At 41.8% G+C, this 22,945-nt stretch overlaps 1 protein-coding gene across 1 annotated transcript in view; it reads left to right on the top strand.

Annotated features, from left to right (window-relative positions):
- ADAM12 (ADAM metallopeptidase domain 12) overlaps window positions 1-22,945 on the top strand; it is a 298,168-nt gene that overhangs the window by 154,775 nt on the left and 120,448 nt on the right. The window contains exon 4 of the mRNA XM_065407602.1: window positions 18,371-18,449. Coding sequence (XP_065263674.1) covers window positions 18,371-18,449 — 79 coding nt within the window. The remainder of the gene's footprint in view (window positions 1-18,370; window positions 18,450-22,945) is intronic.

Genomic DNA, 22,945 nt, shown 5'->3' with positions numbered 1-22,945 from the left:
TATTCTGGGAGGGGGGGCAGTCCATGGGCGCCATGGGTGCTGGGGGAGGTGGCCTAGGTCCCCTGCTGGTGCTGGGGGGAGGGAGGGAGCCGAGCCAAGGCCTGCAGCCTGGGACCCCTGCTGGTGCTGGGGGGGAGAGGGTGCTGGGGGCGGGGTGGCAGGGGCTCCCTACCCAGCTCTGTGTCCCTGTAGCTCCTAGATGGTGGAGGGGCACAAGCATTGGCTGCCACAGCCCACCCTGAGGTAAGTCTCCCCCACACTCCGCAAACCCCTAGCCCTGAGCCCCCTCTCACACACCCAAACTGTTGCTGCTAGCCCAGGAGCTGCCTGGCTCAGGCAGCCCCTGAGCCAGGACCAGCCGCTGCAGAAGTCACGGAGGTCACAGAAAGTCACGGAATCTGTGACTTCCGTGACAGATTCGCAGCCTTAACTATAGGTGTTGCCTTTAGCGTCGGTATATATTCTTAAATCACACCTGAAATTTTGCTGTTGAGCCAGATTAATTGATTTGCATGGAACTCTCTGTTTTAACTGGAAAAGAAAATTGTAAGAAGAAACTGGGAAAGCTCTCTTGGTTCTAGTTCCAACCATAAGGCTCTAGCCCTACAAAGGCTTACATGTGTGCTTAACGTTAAATGAATATGTGCATAAATCTTTGAAGAATTGGGGCCTAATTTAAGATTTTTCAAGGGTGGGTGCAAGAAGTGATGGTCATGCCTTGATCTCTGTTACAGAGTTTTCCCTGCACACATCTCTCTGTTCTTAACCTCATGCTTTTAGGTAGTGTTGCTAAAAGTGAGCAAGAAAGACAGTAAAGAAAACCAGGGACATAACTGCATAAACTAGCAACATTTTACAAGTAAAATAGGAGCACTGAGAGGCCATGTCATATAGTTCATTCTTGTGCCAGAAGGAGAATTTGTGGATTTAGAAACATAAAACTAAAATATTATTTTTATTTCATGTGACTGATAGCAGCTTCATATGACGTGCATACACATAAAAAGTAGGACTTAAGGGTGGCATTTTCAGTGGGCTGCAGGAGAGTTAGACACCCAAGTCCCATTGATTTTTCAGTCAGTCTCTAATCTTAAAAGCATAGAGCATTACAAATAAAGGGATAGTGCCTTTTGTAACCCTATAGTATTGTTTAAGTTCTGTTAGTTATTTTTTAATAACTGCAGATTTCCTCATTGGAGTTACTTAAATTTCTGTTATAGAGATTTTTTTTTCATGTTATGGCTAGTTTTCATTGACCCTTTAAATGGAGTTCTGTGCTATTCTGGAAGCATGCAGATGAAGCTGAAGTTTCAGGGATTTTGTCAGATGATGTCTCTTCAGCAGCATAATTTTATTTGGACAAAAACTACATCTTTAATTGAATGAAATGTTTCAAGTCTAGTTTGTCAGCTTTTCAGTCCAGTATCTCCCATCTTGCTGTTCAATGGAAATAATTCATCCGAGAAACATCACACTGTTATTATGAGGAGATGTTTATAAGGAAGGTCTATGCTAGTGACGATAAAAAAGAACACATGAAACTATTACTTTTGCCCCTGGTAATATTGCCATCTTTTAAAGCATGTTGAAACATCTGAACATTTTCTGATTAACTGTTTTTGAGTCGTGACTGTATAGTATTGTCTGAACACTATGTATATGTAATTCTATATTATATTCTGCATGCAAGATGAGTCTGTTGAATGAAGCCATTAGATTATTTGTGTGGGTTTTAGTAGATGTTTTGTAATAGGAAGTATGCATTTCATATGAAACCACAGGGTTGTCATCTGAGGAATAGATCCACAGATCCATGGCAGGTGAGCCAGAAGTTTTAGAGTTGTGTTAGACTTTAGTCTAGCCAAAGCCAATTCAGAGAAATGAAGTAATACTCTGGATTGTGTAAATCTGTCTGGTTTCAATGTACATTACAGCAATGCACATTACTTTTTGCTCTGTGCCTTGGATACCTCAGTGATGTAATGGTTTAGTAGTTATTTCTAGCATAATATTTTAACTTTTGGCACATTCCTTCAGAATTTCACAGTCACTGCCATTATAGTAAGTTTTAAAAAATAATTTCATGTAACTAATATTATAAAATCATTTGAAAGCAGTCTGACTGCAAGGCTTGCCTAAATATATGGATTATATTTCCAATCAAATTTGAATTAGTTAATAATCCCTGCCATTCTTTTTAACTAATATTACAATCTGTGGCCAGTGGTGTTCTGTAGCCCTTACTGAAGATTTCTTCTTTTCATGGCATAGCATAATATTCTATTACTTAGCTAAACTGATAAGGTGGTTTATATTTTACTGCTATGGTGGGAAGACCATGGAGGCTTCATAAAATATTCCAAGCCAGCAGTTTGTATAGGATAATTGGCTACTAGAGAGAGAGTGAAAATTGACTACCAGAGTCTTTAATTTGTCATGAAATCTGGGGTACTTGAATTAGAATTAAGAAAATGTTTTAGGGCATCTGTGAAATGTTAACAGAATAGATGCTGAGAGAGAAATTCTGACTTGGGCTATGTGATCATGCAAGGGGGTAAGGAGATGAAGAATGCCCTTCCACTCCTACCTAGACTATCTTGATGCGACATGGATGTAAGCAGGTCTGCTCACAATCTGTTTGGAGAGGTTTCATTACCTCTAGAAGTCGTTTCATGTAGATATGGAAGAGGAGCATGTTTGTGCAAAAATGTTGCATGCACATAAGTATTGCAGAATTCCAAATGTAAAATCTACTCAAATATAAATTAATCTCAGCCACCTATTCAGTGGCAGTTCAACTTGTAGGAATTAGTCTGGGAGCTGATTTTCACCATAAAAGTCTGCTGTGGAGTGGTGATGAAGGAATGGGAGTTCCAGATCTCACTGGCTGCAGTGATTATGCTGTTGGAAATTCAACATGTCAGTTTTTATTTGAAATTGAGTAACAGTCCTATTCATTATGAAAATGCTAAAGGATCTTAAAATGTCTCCTGCTTTTATGGTCGTGGGACAAATCTCCAGTAATTAGCCTGGATTGTGGGCAGTTAGTCATTGTCATACACCTTTAAAGCCTCATGGCTTCTTTCAGCAGATATTAGTATTTTCAGGTTTCCAGGATTTGGCATCTGCACAGTCTATTATTCACCAGACATTCTCAAATTGAGTACAATCCAGAGAAGACCATTTTTGACATTTCCTTCATTGCTTCATAGCCCACCCAACAGATCTTTTGGGTTTCCCCTTATCCTTCCCTTAATGGCTGTGTCAGGCATATGCTCACTAATGACATCCCATTGTGTCTCTCAGAATGTTTGAAACAGATAAAAAAGAAGATTGATCAAGGCCATATTGAAGGGCCTAGGTCATTTTAAAGAGAATTTGACTGGCCATCTCTATGCATCTAGGAAATATTAGGCTGAGGTGTGTGTGGGGAAGGGTAATTCCTGATGGAAAAAGTCATTTTTGCCACACTACCAATTATCAGTAGATCTCCTCATCACTGATTTGGAATTGGCATGAGAAGTGGCTGCTACTGTTTTCACACTTTCTTCTAAATGGCTTAACAGCCATGGAACCAAGATATTTGGCACAGAGCTTTAATCAGAATGGAAGGCTGTAGATGTTTTTCAGTTCATCAGTCCCTAACCGGTACAGCTTTGGAATGTACAAAATAGCCCTGGTTTTTGTTTTAAGACTTTGCAAAACTTAGATTTGAGTCTCTGGGATGAAAGATAACATGTACTGCACCACTCTCTGCCATATTTGCTGCTGCTGCTTTGTAGATTTTTTTGTTTTGTTTGTCATGATCTACCATTCTGAAATTTCCTTGGTGAGATGGGAGTTGGGAAACAATTATCCTTAGATTCCAAATCATCCACTGATCATCAGCTGTAGTTAGAAAGGATTTCCCCCCTATAGAAGTGCACAATTGCCTGGGTAGAATATTACTTGCTTTGCTTTGCTTTTGTCTCAAACATTACATAGAGACTACTTTTGAAGGAAGGTTACTGGCCTAGATGGACCATTGGACTTTTCCAGTATGCCGTTCTTAAATAAGTAAGCATATGTCTCCTGTCTATTTTCCCCAGGGTAATAAGAAATCAGCTATCATTGAAAATACTTTTGTTTAAATATACTGTCTGGGGTCAGACTTTAACCAGGCTTCTACATAGGCCTTACAAATTTGTGTATGTAAATTGGGTACTTAAACAAAATACTACTGAGTTTGTGCCTGATCATGCACCACTACAGTCAATGGGGAGCATTAGCATTGACTGCAGTGGATGCTGGATCACGCCCTCTGTGTACACAGTGTAGCAGGTAGAAATACAGAGGCCTGTTTTTCAAATGCTGATCATGATTGACTCAAAAGTTTTACCTGTTGGCTGTGTAAGAAATAAGGGAGTGGCTACTACCATATATACAGTATTGAAATTTTGAATGCTTGATTGTTTTCCTAGTTCTATTTTGCGCCTCTCTTTTCCTCAGAATCACTGTGCTAATTAAGCATGGTAAGTTTCAGTCTCTCAGGTTCTTTAATTATGACATTGCAGTTCTTCCATAGCAACACCTTGGAGTGTAGCAGATAGGATATTATGAAGTGGAGATGTTCAGTGGGAAAATGTCCAAAAGCCTGTCCAATGACCACCCTATCCAAATCACTTAGGATAATTAAACAGGGGGGAAAGAATATGGTGTGTTTAAAGAATATGTAGTGATTGTATGACTAGAGTGATGTTAGATGCATGAGCGTGGGAAACTCATTACCATGCTTCATTCATTCTGTATATTGTAATGAGAAACAAAAGTTGAAAAATGCCACTGCCAAGCAAGCCCAGCTGAATATTTGAAGATATTTTCACTGAGACCACCGCTGCAAAAAGACAACAGCTTTAATAGACTTGTTTATTGCACTGAATGCATATGGTAATCCAAATGGTTACCAGTTGGAGAAATAACTAATTCCAATGTAAAGGTCAAGATGACCAGGACTGACATGCTGCAGCATTAATGGATGACATTTTAAGTAATGATTTTTTGGTACATCTCCCTGCGCCCCTATTCCCCCCTCTCCCCCCAATATTTACAGACAAGATTTCAAAATGCATATCAAGAATTTTTGATACGAATTCTTGCAACTGAGATTGAGCGCAAGATAGGGAAAAAGAACAGACACTTTATCATTCAGAATCTTTATCTGAGGAAGGGGCTGGAGTAGCAAAGTTAAATAAAGACAAAGGGCCAGCTCCTTAACTGCAGTAAAGCTCCGGCAGCACATCTGAAGGGAAGATGGAAGGTGGCTCTAAAGCGCCTTGCCAGTGCTCTGTCTCAGGGCGATTTCAGCTCCTGGAATAAATTAGAACAGCCTCAGACGCTGTTTTGTCAGCCAAGGATGGCCACAGTGGAAGGTGTTCTGGACCTGGCTCCAGAACATCCCCTCCTTTCACTGCCCATGACATGCCCCTTTACTCAGGATTGGAGGAGTAGGTGGCATAAACCAGATATGCCAGGTTTACACTACCCAGTGACTCCCCAAAACTGGGAGCAGCCCCTGTAGGGCAGCTCTCCAGCTGTTTTATGCTTGAGCGGTTAGATGATGGTCCAGAGATCTGGACCTGAGCTTTAAAATAACGCATTGCTCTCACAGAATAGTTAGAACACAGAACAGTGTTACTAACTCTCATGATTTAATCACGAGTCTTATGATATCTGGTGGTGTTCTTAAGGCCCCAGGTCCTGGAGTCATGTGATTATAGAAGAATCTGCTTTTGTTTAAAATCAAAGAAGTAAGTTGCAGAGAAAAGCTTAAAAACATGAGCCCTAAAGGCTCAAAAATCAGAAGGCAAATAAAAAGAACCCCAAATATACTATTTTTAAGCCAATCTCATGATTTGGGGGGCTCATGAGTTTTGTATGCTTGGGGTTGGCAATGTAGGGCATTAGTTAAAGAGTTAGAATTATAAATAAGAAAATAAAGGAGATCATTGATATAGCAGGATTTAATTAGGTATATAAAATGAAGCTAATGGGCTGCATTTCCAAGCCCTTTGCAGTGGGATTGAGTGCTGGAGGTGGGAGTATTGCAGAAGAAATCAGAAACAGATCCTACATCTCACTGTTCTTAGATTAATGAAATCTATATGCTGGATGTCCAAGTCCTATTCCCAGACCTGTCAGCCTTCAAAATCAAAGTGACTGTCAGCAATGGATGTGTGTGCAGTGGAGGGGGGCTATGTCTCAGCTTTTCTGGTTACTTTCCACCCACAGGAGATTTTACAGGTCTGTCGCATCTTACGCGCATTTAACATGCGCGATTTCAACTTTACGCGGTCGGCAAAAAAAAAAGAGAAAAATAACAATTTTAATACTGTACCTGTAGTGCGGGCAATTCCGCCCACCATTGAACTCAATGTAATTTTGACTATACGCGCTTTTCGCTTTTCGCGCTAACCACGGAATGGAACCCCCGCGTAAGATGAGACTCGCCTGTATTTATTTATTTACTTATTGTTAAGAGAAGTTTTTAAAGAGTTTTGGGAAATTGCTGTGAGAACTTCTATTTTAGGACAAATGTGGGATTTCTCCTGTTACCTCAGTTCCTGCTTCACTTCACCACATCTCAGAGTTCTGATATAATTCTTAATGGAACTAACCTGAGAATGACTGATCACAAATACTCCATGTTGTTTTCAGCCGCATTTCAGAGAACGGAAACCCAGACTCCCAACATTGCTTTTGAATGCAGGCTGTTATATAGTGTTGCCAGAAGCAGGCCAGTATATGGGTTAGTTGTTTTAAAAAGTTCTCGTCCTTCTTTCCCACAAGCCATTATTCCTTCCAACTTTAGAAAACCCCACCAAACTGATACTGTACAGATTGTAGCAGTGGAAGCTTCATCATACTGCCATGCCAATGAGTCCTGTTCCAGAGGACATCCACCTGCTGAAATTTATCAGCCAGGCACAACTTAGTGCCAATAGTATTAGCTGTTTTTTGTAATGAGGACTCTTATCCATTAGGGTTGAATGGAGCCCACAACCATGTCTCATGTCACCCATTGAATCAGTTGTGATTGACTTTTGGACACTAGCAAACTGAGGCAGATTTGAACCCATAACTTAGAAGTGAAACATGTCCCAGTCCATAGAATGATAGAAGTGTAGGACTGGAAAGGACATCGATAGGCCATCTAGTCCAGTCCCCTGCACTCAAGACATATCCTGAGAGTAATAAGTAGACCATTCCTGACAGCTGTTTGTCTAACCTGTTCTTAAAAACCTCCAATGACGGAGATTCCACAAACTCCCTAGGCAATTTGTTCCAGTGCTTAACTACCTTAACAGGAAGCTTTTCCTAATGTTCAACCTAAACCTCCCTTGCTGCAGTTTAAGCCCATTGCACCATTCCCCCACCCCAGTGCCTAAGAAGCGGCTGAAGTTGAAGGGCCCGCCAGCACCGCAGGAAAAAGGGGCTTCGGGCAAAGGACCTGTGTTAGGCCACGTGCCCGCCTCAGAGCTACTCGGGGGTACCCCTGCGGTCAGACCCCCTGGCCCAGCCAGGGATCCACCTCCGAATCCCGGGAGCAGAAGAGGATCCCCGCCCCTTATAGGGCCATCTGTGCCCGAAGCGGGCCCGGTGGCCAAAGATCAAGTAGGCCAGCCAGCACTGAAGATGCCAAGCCATGCGACAGACCCAGCCAAGGCCCCTGGTTAGAAGACCCAGGTCCATGATGCCAAGTTCTCCACCTGCAGGGCACGGGACACCTGAGTCACTACGTCGATTCCCATACCCATGATACTGTTGGGCCTCCTGCCAGAGTTCGCCACAGCGCAGATCAGGGGTGGCCAACCTGAGCCTGAGAAGGAGCCAGAATTTACCAATGTACATTGCCAGAGAGCCACAGTAATACGTCAGCAGCCCCCCATCAGCTCCCCCACTGCTCCCAGCGCCTCCCATCCACCAGCAGCCCCACCATCAGCGCCTTCCCTTCCCTCCCTATCAGCTGTTTCGTGGAGTGCAGGAGGCTCTGGGGGGGGAGGGGGAGGAGCGAGGGCACGGCAGGCTCAGAGGAGGGGAAGGGAAGGGGTGGAGTGGGGGCAGGGTCTGTGGCAGAGCCAGGGGTTGAGCAGTGAGCAACCCTCCCCCCCGCCCCCCTGGCACATTGGAAAGTTGGCGCCTGTAGCTCCAGCCCCGGAGTCGGTGCCTATACAAGGAGCCACATATTAACTTCTGAGGAGCCACACGTGGCTCCGGAGCCACAGGTTGGCCACCCCTGGCCTAGGCGGTCTCCCCGACATTGATCACACACACACACACCCCACACCCAGTGCGGGATTGTTCTCGGTTGCGGCACCGGTCTCCAGCTCCCTGGTACCACTCTTCGGGCAGGCATTGGTCCTCGCCCTCTCATTACTGGTCGCCGATGATGGTCAGTCGGCAGACTCAGGCATCTACCGCTTCGCCCTGCTCACCAGAAGGGCAATGGTCCGAGTCAGAGGGGGAGTTCAGCCCCTCACCTATAAAAGGCGAATTGCTACCGGCCCATGAGACCGGCGCGGCTCCTGCAGCGGCGGCGTGGAGGCAGGGGCAATGGCCCACTCAGTGGCAGTACTGGAACCCATGGGGTGTACCCATTATGCCGATCCCCTACTCCTACCCTTCCTCCCAGACCACATCAGATAAACTGCCCCCAGCACAGCTGACACCGCAGTCGGAGCATTGTAATATATTTGCATTTTAGTAAAGCTTTTGATACAGTGTTTTATGAGATCTTATTCTCAAAATTAATTCAGATTGGCTTGGATATGAACACTGCCTGAGAACTGGGACTGAGAACTGCCTAAAAGACTGTCGGAAAAAAAGGTGTAAAGAGAAAGAACAAAAATAGAGTAGAGAAATGTACTAGGGATGGCTTGGAAAATCTCCCAGACACTAGTTATCTAGAGGACTAGCGACAAGTAGATATGAAGAGGCCCACCAGCAAGGTCCAAAAGTGATGCCCATCTCCACTGCTACCCACGCTGCTGGGAAGGAAGATGGTGGCTAGTCTTTCTATCAGGCTACTCTCCCCAGACATTGCTTGGGATTTCCACATTTCGTATCTAACTACTGGGTCTTTTCATATAAAGTTTAAAACTCTCCCCTCCCACCTCAGCTGCTGGAGAGAGGATTAACTTTCTGTCTCTGCTTATCCCTCCAGGATAAGACTGGTTGGAAATTGCTAATTTTCACAGGCATTTTCAAGAATGTTTCTTTATAAGTATGTATTTAATACAAAATTCAAACAAAGAATGATTTTCAAAAAAACTTTTTTGTCAACATTTTCTGGTTTGGAAAACCTGAACATTTTTATGGGCCCAAAATTTTTTGCTCAACACTTCCCCCCTCCCCAAAGGGAGGGACATGTGAACCAAAATTAAAATTTAATTTTAGACAAAAGCCATGTTTTGTTCAGCAGAAAAAATCAGCCTGCTTGCTCTACTCCATGGTCTAGTGGCTGCTGTGAGAGGGAGGGTCTCTTACTCTCATGCTCTTTGCTTCGAAAGGATGTAGAAAGAGATTACTGCTACTCAGGAGCGCCGCCAGCTTTTTTGCTGCCCTAGGCGGCGGAAGGTCCCGCCCCCGAAATACCGCCCCCGACAGAGGCAGCGGAAGGTCCCGGCCCTGAAATACCGCTGACAACCGGGGCGGCCAAAGATCCGGCCGCTGCGGTCACCGCCCCCGAAATGTTAGCAGGCGGTCGCCTAATGGGTTGCACCGGCCCTGCTGCTACTCTATCCCTGCCTCCAGTACCTTCCTCTCCAAGAATGATTCCATTGTCTGTCCCTGCTGCTGCCACTCATTGCCCAAGTAGCAGTAGTGTGAAATGTGCATGATTCTTGGCACTTCCATATCCTCATGGGAGTATCACTTGGTTAAGTAATGGTTCAGGGAGGACATGATAATGGTCTACATCCATTTGAAGGATGTATGCACCAAAGAGGACAGGAATTATTTAAGCTAGTAAAAGGGGTATAACAAGGAGAAATTAAAACAGGAAAAATCTATGCTGAATATCAGGAAACAAATCATGACAGTCACCTCTGCAAAGTGGTGGAGCCTGTATTCACCTCTGCAAAGCGGTGGAGGCTGTATTGCTTGCGACATTTGAAACTGGATGAGGCAAAAATTGTTGTTGTACAACATCTTGCGTTTGCAGAGAGATTTGTCTGTTTGATCTAGTAGATCTGTTCCATCTCTGGCTTCTCTGATTCTATATCTGTTTGACATTCCCAAACTGATGGAAGGATCATTATGACCTTTGGAGATAATGCATTGCTGCTTGGGGAACACAGTGTGGTTTTCTCGTTTTGGAGATAAGAGGCTAAGTTGTGTTGCACTATCATACTTGTTAGTGAGTGGATTGAAAAAAGATCCTGTTTGTGTATCTGAATGCAAGATTAGCATTTTGGAAAAATCAGCAGCTCAAGTTTCTGGGTCATTAGCTTTTTTGTTAATTTAAGTTATGTCCATTATGTACTCTGAGCCTTAGACCAATGGAGGCAGCTGACACCTGAAAGTTTGTAGGCAAATCTGATAGGTACGTTTAGAACTACCGGTAATTTACAACTGCACTATATTTGACTTAGCTCAGGGTAGGCAAAGCTTGTCCTGCCCTGCCCTGAGAAGTTTCCACTTGTTTGTTCAGAGAGACAGAAAAGGAAGAGCTGTTTCATGACACTGTCATTGACTGTGCTGCATTACATAAGCAATTTAACTCAGGAGAAGCACGTTTCTCATCTACAAAGAATTAATCAGGAAGCTCTGGTGTTCCATTAGTTTCTTTCTTTCTTTCTTTCTTTCTTTCTTTCTTTCTTTCTTTCTTTTCTCGTGTGCCCAGCAAGTAATGCAGTTCCTGATACTATTTATTTCTCTTGTTTCCACTTCTTCGTGCAGTGCAAAAAATTGATAATCATTTGGCACTGTTGAACATTGTGGATTGATGGGGTTTGGAACTTCAGCTGTGGGCATGAACTGAATCAGAGCTCCTGCACTATGATGTATTAATGTTATTTTGATCCATGTTCTTTCTGAATTACATTGATCCAATTAGGTTAAGTAGCTTGCCATCTAAATTGATTTACTTTCCTGTATTAATCTTCTTTGCTATGAGTCAGAAAAGGAAATGTAAATCAATTTAGTGAATTACATCTCTTTCTGAGGGAGGCAATTAAATTACCTAATGGATACATATGTTAAATTTGTTGTTTAATATTAGTGCCATAATGGGAAGTTCAAGCACACCTTTCCTGATTGCTGAACTTGAGTGCTTGTTATACTTATTTTTGATAAGCTTTCAAGAAATGCCCTTACATGACTTAGTCTCTTGATACTCATGCTAAATGCTTATTCTACTATACAGCTTTTAAGGCATTAGATGTTTTGAAAGAGGGGATAACAGCTTTGCCTGCCAAAAAATATTGGGTATCCTATGGGCTGTTGTATTAAGTTAGATGGAATATATGGTCCAAAGGTGTTAACATAACCCAGGCCCTGTCCAACATTAAACAAGGTTTGGTATAGTGAGACCTTAGCTTGCTTAGTACCATGGTGCAAACACTATTAAAAATCCTTTTAACCTTTTATTAAAAATACAGAAAAGAAGGGGAAGCAGTTAAAGCATTTGAGATGTAAAATATTAAATAAGACTTTCATTTTAACAACATCCCTTGTTCCCTTTCCCTTTAGCTGAAGAGAGTTTTTAGAAGGAAAAAATCCTTTGTTTGACAGTCTTTCAGGTAGTATTAAAGATGGTAATAACTATCCTTTTGGGGCAGTGGTTTTCAACCTTTTTTCATTTGCGGACCCATAAAAACATTTCAAATGGAGGCACGGACCCCTTTGGAAATCTTAGACATAATTTGCAGAACCCCAGCGGGTCCACGGAACACAGGTTGAAAACCACTGTTCTATGGTACCGACAACCTTTCATGGACCCCTTAGACATAGTTTGCGGACTCCCAAGGGTCTGCGGACCACAGGTTGAAAACCACTGTTTGGGGGAAAAGAGCAGAAGTAGAGATGGACAGGAGCGGTCATTGTTGCTGCTGCTGCTAAAGTCTGATCCCATTTATAATAATATATAATATAATAATATATGGAGATATACCTATCTCATAGAACTGGAAGGGACCCCAAAAGGTCATTGAGTCCAGCCCCCTGCCTTCACTAGCAGGACCAAGTACTGATTTTGCCCCAGATCCCTAAGTGGCCCCCTCAAGGATTGAACTCACAACCCTGGGTTTAGCAGACCACTGAGCTATCTCTCCCCCCGTAAAATAGAATATCGGGGTTGGAAGGGACCTCAGGAGGTCATCCAGTCCAATCCCCTACTCAAAGGGGGACTAATCCCCAGACAGATTTTTACTCCAGTTCCCTAAATGGCCCCCTCAAGGATTGAACTCACAACCCTGGGTTTAGCAGGCTACTGCTCAAACCACTGAGCTATACCTCCCCCAGAAGACAAAACAAAATGAAGAGAGACAAGGTGGGTAAGGAAATATCTTTTATTGGACAACTTCTGTTGTTAAGAGAGACAAGCTCTGCGATATCCTGAAACCAACACAGCTACAACACTGCATAAAACAAAATGAACACACAAAAAGGGGAGAGAAAAGAACAGCAAAGATAGAAAATGCAACCTCTGTTTCTGGTGTTTGACTTTGACTTGCAACCTTATTGCTAAAAAAAGCACATGGTCTTATCAGCCAGTTTGACATCTGGCAAACTAATACCAGCATTGGGCTGTTTAGGGCATTGCTTTTATTTGCCCCTTTCTGGTCACAGGCTTACAGCAGTGTTGCAAAATATGCAGTCTTGGCTGGCTAAGCTAGACTCTTGTTAAACAGATAGAAAAAGGAAAGGGATAGGAAAGAGCAGAAATAAGATGGAGAAGGACAAGGCCACTCATGAGAGAGAGAGGGAAAGGTAAGTTTTACATCCCAGGTGGTATTCAGGTATTAGCAGGAACCAGTACAGGTGGCAAATGTCTTCTTGCTCCCTCCTTCTGGCCCAGTCTGTTCAGAACGTCTCTCAGGTTCAGGTTGACAAAAATCCAGGTTCCCAGGAGACAGTGGGGGTGGGTGTTATGATGGTGAAACTCACTCTGGTAAACAATTTTTATCCATATGTCTTTTTAAGGACCCCAAAAGGGAGTGATGGGTGGAGTAGCCCATCCTGTTATTTTCTCATCAATAGACCTAATTTCTGATACACTAATTTTGGTTCATTAATTTTAATTTTGTTTCTCACACTGTGTGTTTACTAGGCATGATCTTAACACAGTCCTTGAATTATATCAGTAGGCCTTTTATTTTGGACTAATTTAATTTGTTGTCTCCCTTTTGTACATTTTTCCATTAACATTTGTTGTTATATGTTATTGTACCATCTTATGAATTTAACACTCACTTTTTATAGTTGAGCCCACAATTAAGGTAAATTTGTAGGCCAAATTTTCACAACAGGGCATGCATTATATAGTCCCCATCCTTTACATCATAAGGAAAATCTGTCTTTCTATCTTACTATCAATTAATATCCATGTGCCACAGTACATGGCAAAAGGGCAAAAGAGCAAAAGGAGAGGTCTTAAGCAGGGAAATTTCAGTTCCTGCTCTAGTAACTAGGCTCAGAGCTACTCAGAAGCATTTTTAATGACTAGTATTATTACTGAAACCCTCTCTCTACTTTTAAAAGTGTATCTTCCTAAGCAGGCCCATAACCTGTACAGGAAATGTGCAGATCTTCAGCTGCTGCTTTAGGAGCATACCATTTCACCTGATTATCTTCCTTTGGGAAAGTCTGCTGGTGGACTCCATTGCCACAGTATTGTTGCTGACCCTTTACCACTCTTAGGGCTGGTCTACACTTGGGGGGGGATCAATCTAAGATATGCAACTTCAGCTACAAGAATAGCATAGCTGAAGTCGACGTATCTTAGATCAACTTTCCTCACGGCGCGGGATTGATGGCCGCGGCTCCCCCGTCGACTCCGCTTCCGCCTCTCGTCCTGGTGGAGTTCCGGAGACGAGACGCGATAAATCGATCCCCGATAGATCGATTACTACCCGCCGATCCGGCGGGTAGTGTAGACGTACTCTTAGACTGTTCAGCCTTACAATTCAAAAAACTTTTTCAGCAGACTGGTATCAGGCTATTGAGCCAAAAGTCTCTGAAGAAAGAAGCCTGCCAGGGATTGATAGTAGCACCTTTGGGAGTTTGTTTTGCTTGGTAAACTTTCTTAATTCAGGAGCTGGAACTTTCCAGGAAAGACATAAGAGAAATGAAACCAATGATGCCAGTGAATAAGATCCAGTGGCTGGAAGTTGAAGCTAGACGAAGTCAGACTAGAAATAAAAGACACTTTTTTGACAGTGAAGGTAATTAACCATTGGAACAACATTCAAGGGTTGTGGTGGATTCTCCATCACTGGAAATTAAATCAAGATGGGATATTTTTTCCAGAAGAAATACTCTAGATCAACCACAGCTACTGGACTTGAAGCAGGAATTAATTCAAGGAAGTCCATGGCCTGTGTTATGTAGGAGGTCAGACTAAGGGCTTATCTACACTTACAGTGCCACTGTAGTGCTTAGTAGAGATGCTACCTATGCCAATAGGAGAACTTCGCCCCTCGGTATAGATACACCACCTCCACAAGAGGCAGTAGCTATGTCAACGGGAGAATCCCTCCCATTGACGTAGCACTGTCTACAGCAAGGGTTAGATCAGTAAAACTACGTTGCTCAAAGGTATGGATTTTCCACATGTGATCACAATGGTCCTTTCTGGCGTTAAAACCTATTTAGCCTTTCCTGAGCCCTCTCTCGGGGGTGGAATGAATAGAAGTGTAAAGGTCATCCTAGTCATCGTTCCCGTCATTATTATTCTCAATTTTTGATCTCCGTAATGATGATATCAGCATCAACCGTCTCCCTCCTCCAGTACCCAAGGAAATGAGCTTTCCTCTCTAGTCTCTTCCTTAAAATTACCTTATTCAGTCTAGCGCTCCAGCACTGAGTCACCTTCCCTGCTTCCATCTCTCACCTCATTAGATCACTAGGTTATTGTGAAACCCCTGGGAATAACAGGGTATGTGCCAAGAGTACTGTTCAATCACTTTGCCTCTCTGTTACATCTCTTACCCTGTCCCATGTCAGTATTTTGTCTATTTAAATAGTAAACCCTCTGGTGCAGGCATCCTGGGTGAAATCCTGGCCCCACTGAAGTCAATGGCAAAACTCTCATAAATTTCAATGGAAACAGGATTTTACTCTTTGTCCTTACATGTCTATAAAGCACAATGCTCACCAGTGTTGCTATATAAATGGTAACACTAATTAATAAAACAGCTGCTCTTTATGATGATGCTTTCAGAAGCACTGGCAGTAAGGGAATGTAGATACTTAGGGTAGCCAGGTGTCTGGTATTCTACCGGAATGTCCGGTCAAAAAGGGACCCTGGCGGCTTCAGTCAGCACTGCTGACCAGGCCGTTAAAAGTCTGGTTGGCAGGGCTGGCAGGCTCCCTACCTGGCTCCGTGAGGCTCCCGGAAGCGGCAATGTCCCTCTGGCTCCTAGGCGGAGGGACGAGCAGGGGGGCGCTGCGCACTGCTCCCGCCCCATGCACCGGTTCCACAGCTCCCATTGGCCAAGAACCACTGAATCTGAATTCTCTGGTCCATTGCAGGTGTGCAGATGATACTGCCATTTACTTTTGATATCATCGTCTGTCTGGAGCTTTCATATTTCACTAAAATGTTTGTCAAAACCTCAAACACTCACAGATGGTATTTTTTCACCTGTGTTGAGAGCCAATGTAAATATATATTCTTCCTTCTGACCTTGTTAGAAATGCTTTCTTGATGAAAAATTGAAAAACAGATCAATACCTTGACTTGAAGACAGTCCCTGAGCAGAGACTGCACTCAAAAGTAATGCTTCCCCTATTCCCTGGGCTTTCCGCAAGGAGAAACTTTATATACACACACACACACCCCACACATGCATATGTGTGCATGCGCACACACACACACAGACACAGACACAGCTGTACTTTTTAGAAAACTACAATTATGAACTCCAAAAATCTTTGCCAAGATCTTTGTTCTTGGTGTAGTTTAAAAGAAGGTACAGTTAACATTGAACATTTACACGGTTTGGAAATTCTTTTGCAAAACACCTTAGACCATTTACATTTCCTTGCTGACATTCCTTTGTCCAGGAACCTTTAAGTGCCATGATTATAAATCTTCCTGAGAACTTGAGTCAGAAGTGGAAAGTCTTTTATCAATAACAACTCTTTCTTCAAGAACCTGTTGTATGGGTACCCATAGTAGAACCTTCTGATCTTTTTTTTTTTTTTTTTTTTTTAATTCTGGGGACAAAAAGGTTAATTTTGTGAAGCATACCTCTCATTTATTGAAAACTAGTCTAATGAACTGCTAGTCTACTGGAGCCAATCTCTCTCTCCTCATCCCAACTGCTTTTCATACACTTTTTTCTTGAAAAGTGAACTGCCCAAATAGCTGTTGTGTTCCTTTCTACCCATTTTACATTAGAAACGTATTTCCACAGCAATGAATTTCTTGTTCCCCTTTGTTTACCTGGGTAAACTATTAAGGTGTTGTCCGAGTCCCTAACAAATGGAGGCCCACCTCACAGACGTAATATTCAGTATCGGTGGATTTTTCAAAAGTGCATAAATGACTTAGAAGCTCAAGATTCAATATACATAAATGGGGCTTGTACCCTTATGTTGCTTAGGTTCTTCTGATAAGTTGCTATGGGGAAAAAGAATCCCATTATGAACATGTTCTCCTTTTGATATATCCTTGCAAGTTATTGACTGCTGTGCATAGTAATCCAGTTTATTAGGAGGAATTCTTTCATCTCCTCCTGGAGTCTCTCAAACCCTTTCTATCAATCGAACAAGTTTGTTTCTTTTACTCTCATGTAAATAACCTTAGTGCCTGGAGATCATGTTGCTTTTGCTAAAATAATCAATTATCCTACCATCACAGAAGGAGAGCCCTCTAATACTTTGGCTAGAAGGCACAGTGATGCCTTGATGAGTAAGTCACCTTATTATGGCATTAAAATATACCTCTTCCATAGATCATGGCTGCTTGCACCATGAAAAAATAGTGACAACGGTGGGATGTGTTTATTACTTATAATTACAGTTTTTAATCTTAAAGATAAAACCTTATCCTTGGGGAATCTCTGATGGCAGGAGCTGAATGCTGTTAGAAAGTAGGTGTCCCTGAATTTCAAAGACAGCTGATATTGCCCTTGCACTACAGTTGCAATGGTCAGTGATGCTAAGCTTAATATGGTGAGTTGCTGTATAAATCACAAGATGCTTCAGTTGTGACATTCTGGAATGTAACAAAAATTAAATGGGCACCGACAGATCCCAGGAGGTACAAACATATAATCCTCTTCCCTGAACTGCTTGAAACATTTGAAGTTTTAAGGTTTGTGCTCCTTGAACTTGTGGGGTAAAATTTTCAAAAGAACTCATCACTGGCCTGATTCTGCTCCCGTTGAATCCAATGGGAGTATCACTGACTTCTCAGAGAGTAGAATTACACTAGAGCTGAGCATTCTTGAAAATCCCACTGATGATATTTCAGTGACCTCATTTCTCCCACCTCCCTGTTACCCAAATTGCTCACACGGCCCTAATTAAATACACCAGTCCAATAAATCCATGGTATGTTTTCAAAACCCATGTTTTACATTTTTGTGAGCATGTAAATGTGACAGCAGTGGCTAGCCACTGGCTGATGTACACAGTGCATTAGATAGCAAAGGGCAGGATAGAATGTGGGACACATTACCTTTTTTCCAATATGTGTCATTTTTTCAGCATCTTTACCATGACTGAATTACTTTTAAAATATTCCAAATGTCTAGATTTCCAGTTTGATTGGAAAGATACTAAAAATGACATGAGGGATTCAATATTGAGCTGTGCTTATTTTTAATCTTCATTTGGAGGAAAGGACATCTGGCAGCTTCTAGTCAATTTCAGTCAGAATAAAGACATTATTAATCAGGGAACTTTTAAAGTTCCAGCCTACTAACCTACTAGATTTCTTTGATGTTTCGAGTGATTTCCAGACACATTTTTTCCTAATCTTGTGCACAGTTCTGCACTAATTCATGCTCTAGTCACGGTGACCTATTATGAGGCTTTCTGTTTCCATGCTTGTTAATTTTAAACTTCTTATTCTATCGCAGATGGAACCATGGAAGAACAAATGTCATGATTATTTGATCTTAATATTACAGATGTGTCTTTTTGTTTTCTTTTGTTTTTTCAGAGGCCTCTTAGCTGATAGCTTCACAGAAACACACTATATGAAAGATGGCACTGATGTCATTCTCACACGCAATTACACGGTAAGGTTTGTGTCTTGGGGAATAGATGATGCTTCATCATTAAAACACCACGTGAGTGCTGCCAGGATGGGAGAGTGAAATAAAATAGCTAGCTGGATATTGTTTTTAGATTGTTGCCTTTGGCAACTGCTTGTCCCTATGTACCTAAGCAAGAATTTTGAGGGGGAAATTTTCAAAGTGAGGCTTGGGGAGTTTCACCATTGACTGTCATTGAAACCTATAAGATTTTTGCTGTTAAAGCCTTATGCAGCTCTTTGAAAATGCACTTGTTAGAGTTTTCTAGTAGGCCACAAACAGCCATTGTTGCACAGATAAGGAGTGAAGGCCTGATTCGATTAAAAAGAAAGCCTTAAAAAGCTGGCTTCCGCAGGGCAGTGTCGAAGGTCACATAAAGGCATTCCAAGGTCTGTGTGGGTTTCCACAATGCACAAGCAAGATGTATCTTTTATTTTTTGTTTTTATTAAATCAGGCCCTAAGATATTTTTATAAAAAATATCTGGCTAACTTGCTCTTCATTAAAATGAGCACAAAATGCCTTTTTTTTCTCTTTTAAAAATGCTTTTTATAAATAAAGTACTGTTTTAAGTCACTCACATTTTTGTCCTCTGACGGCAAATATGAATTCCTTAATTAAAAACAGTGCAGCGATTGATTTTAATTATGAAGTTTATCTTTTATCTGGCTTAGTAGATCCAGCTCGGATGGAATATTTCTTTTATTTATTTACTTACTTACTTACTGTATCCATAGAAGCATCTCACTCCATGTTATCTGTAATGAGTCTTGCAGATGACAACAGGGGAAGTATTTTCACTCACGTCTTTTTAATGCTAAGAAATATCTTCATTATGAAAAGCCAGTCATGTCCAGAGTAAAGCAATCAATTTTGAAAGTTATCAGCCTCTTTCTGTGTGCATGCGTGTGGTGGTCATATCTTATTGCAATGGAAAATGGCTGATCACTTCTTTTGGAAGATTGTATAACATCAATAGCTATCCCATGGGCTCACTTTATAAAAGGAGGGATGTATAGTCTGTGCTGTAAGTAAACAGCAAAAAAGCAAGTAGATGAAAAATTTCAAAATGGTTTTAAAATTCATAATATTCAAATGAGGAAAGAATATACAACTTTTTGTGGTTCACTATTGAAGCAAACTAATCTCAGCTATGTGTATTGCTGACTGTAGAAAGTTTCCTGTTTACAAATACATTTGAAAGAAAAGTTTTAAGTAGGCAATGTACTTTGGTACAACGATGATGGCAGAAAGACCCCAAATAAATTTTACAGTTTGCTACCTAAAATAGTTTGAAGAGACCAGTACAACACATTTTTGATCAAGAGCAACTGCAATATTGTTTAAAAGAAATGTCTTCCTGAGGTTCTATAATTTGATTTTACATCTTTTTTCATTCAGTATTCCTAAAATACCTGTACAGTGCACTCTAAACTAAATCAAGTTACTGATTTATAGTTACCCGGCTGTGGAAATGAAATCAGGTTTTGGTCATTGTGCTATTTGCAGTCCTAAGGCGCATGGCTACACTTGCAGATGTAGAGTGCTTTGAGTTAAACCAGCCTTCGTAGAGCACAATAGGGAACGCGCTGTAGTCTGTCCACACTGCCAGCTGCCAGCACACTGGCGTGGCCACATTAGCAGCTCTTGCAATGGCCACAGAGAGCAGTGCATTGTGGTAGCTATCCCAGCATGCAAGTGGCTGCAATATGCTTTTCAAGAGGGGGGTGGGGTGGAGTGTGACAGGGAGCGTGTTGTGTATATGTGGGGGGAGAGAGAATGGGTTTTTGGGGGGCTGAGAGCATGTCAGCATGCTGTCTTGTAAGTTCAGACAGCAGCAGACCCTCCCCCCCCCCCCCACACAGCATTCCACAATAATGGTTGCTTTATCTTGGAGCAGATAAGCATGCCGGCTGTCAGAAACGGAGCTTTCAAAGGGCATATCCAAAACAATGACAAGAGTGGCCACTTGACTTAAGGGGATTATGGGACATTTCCAGAGGCTGATCAGAGCGCAGTAATGCAACACCTCGTTCACACTGACGCTGGGGCGCTCCGGCGGGGGCGCATCAAATGTTATTTTACTCGCTGAGGTGGAGTACCAGGAGTGCTCTAGCCGTGGAGTCAGAGCGCTCTACGTGCCTTGCCAATGTGGACGGGTAGTGAGCTAGTGTGCCCGGGGCTCCTTTAATGCGCTGTAACTCGCAAGTGTAGCTAACCTCTAAGTCTGAGCATCTGCTTGATGCAGATGTTACTGTTGTATTCTCTTCACATTTAGGCTATATACTAAATAGCTCCCCAAAAATCTGTCATTCTGAAAGTTAATCACGGCTCTAGTAGTTCATGGTCTGCAGTAAAGCCAGAGCACAGCTTTAAATACAACAAATCAGCTCACTGTAGTATCGATTCATTTTGGGGGGGATTATCTACTTCATTCAGTAATTTAAAACCGCAAAAGTCTTTTTTTGGTAGGTGAAAAATACTGTAACTCAACTGAGTTACTGAGCTAGAAATCAATTTTCCACTAATCCAATCACAGGATATGATCTGATAGGTTTACCGTTTTCAATATTGAACTTAAAGGAACCTTACCTTCTTGCAACATGTGGATCTTGAAGTTATGAAAATGAATAGACGTGTTCAAAGTTAATGAAATATCTAGTTGTGTGTCTGGAGTGGGAAGGAATAAGAACCTTTTCTATAATACACTCTTCGATAATGTCAGATACACTTTAGGTGCAGTCTGTATCAGCCTAGGAATCATCATCCCCTTCCTCTTTCACCAGACACTTTCACAGACCAGGCAAGTCTACACTTAAAACACTGCATCAGCGCAGCTGTGCTGCTGTAGCACTTTAATGAAGACGGTCTAAGCCAATGGGAGAGAGCTCGCCCATCAGCGCACTTAATCCATTTCCCCAAGTAGCTATGTTGATGGGAGAAGCTCTCCTGCTGACATAGAGCTGTCTACACAGTGGGTTAGGTCGGTATAACTACGCCACTCAGGGGTGTGAAAAATCCACACCCCTGAGTGTGACATAGTTATATCAATATAGGTCTGTAGTGTAAACCAGGAGTTTGCTACATACACTGAGAGCACACAGATATCTGGCTTCCATGAGCAGCACCAGTTATAAATCGTGCTCCTGCCTCAGACTCCAGACTACTAACTCTTATGACTTTTAGTGGATGTTTATGTAACCAGGCTGTCTCAATGTCATTGAATGATAGCCCAGGTTTTTCTCCAGTTAAGGATTGGATGAGTTTAATTGATCATTGTCTTTAAAGCAGAAATATTATGGCCATGCCTAACAGCTGCATGCCCTTAGTTGTGAGTGAAGCAAACCTCTAGAGAGAATTCAATGTGTGGAATTGCTCCTCTTGTTTGTGATTTTCTTTCTCATCAGAGCGTTACTAGCACTTTACTGAGGCAGATAATGAAGACACACTAACAATAAGTCACTGACACACCATTTTTCTCGTTGCTTTAACTATGGCAAACCATGTAAATTCAATTCAGATTATAACCCACTGTTCTGTATTTTGTTACATTCTCATGTTAAAAAAATGCTCCAAATAAACATTTTCTTATGAGATAAACTAATTTGCTTAGGATTCATATCTGAGCTATTCCATCTTACCCTGGTCTTTTTCTAGGTTATTGCTTTCTTTAAGAAATCAAGGTGGGCTTTAGAAGTGTGCTGTGTGCAGCTGTGTAATTGAAAACCATTCCCTGACACTGAAAAGGTTAATTAATGCAGCTAGATGTGAATGAACCAAGTAATAAAAAGGCATAGTGAGATGACTGTCAGTTGAAACATGAGTGATAACTTTCCTTTGCACTAATAAGATAGCAACCTTTTACAAGAGTATTTTCAGCTTCCGGATAGCATTTAAAGGAGCTGTGAAAAAAAGAAATGCTGAACGTGACACAGTCATTACTTTCCAGCCAGTCACATAATTGCAGATGTAGTATAACCTTTAGTCAACAATAAAATTAATTTTGATTGCAGCGAGATATGTATCTTTATTGAGTCAGAGTCTTGTGGTTGCCTTTTGGAAGCAGTTGGATTATTAAAGAAATACAATAACCCAGCCATAAAATGCCTTTCAAAATAGAAAACCCTCTTATTTTTGTTTGTTCCTAATAATGTGCAACTACCCAGCTAGTTAATTTAATAAAATGCTTCCCTTCCAACCCACTTTTCATTTGCCATGTGAGTTTCTCAAGCCATAGATTTGAGACTAGTTTTAATACATCTCACAGTATGCTTAATTACCTCCTATGAATTTACATCCTATTACTAAAGAAAATTTACATCTAAGCAAAATGTTGATGTCAATGAGATTTGTTCCGCTGCTTAATGTTATAAAATGCCCCATATCATAGCTTTCAGATAACATAATCAAGGAGAAAAAACTTGTCATATTTTAAATACACTGTTGATTGTCTTTTAGCAATTAGGGATGCCATAGGTACTT

This window comes from Emys orbicularis, chromosome 7 (genome assembly GCF_028017835.1).
Source record: "Emys orbicularis isolate rEmyOrb1 chromosome 7, rEmyOrb1.hap1, whole genome shotgun sequence".
Lineage (NCBI taxonomy): Eukaryota > Metazoa > Chordata > Testudines > Emydidae > Emys > Emys orbicularis.
The sequence above is the reverse complement of the archived record's forward strand: the minus strand, read 5'-3'. Positions and strand labels throughout refer to the sequence as shown.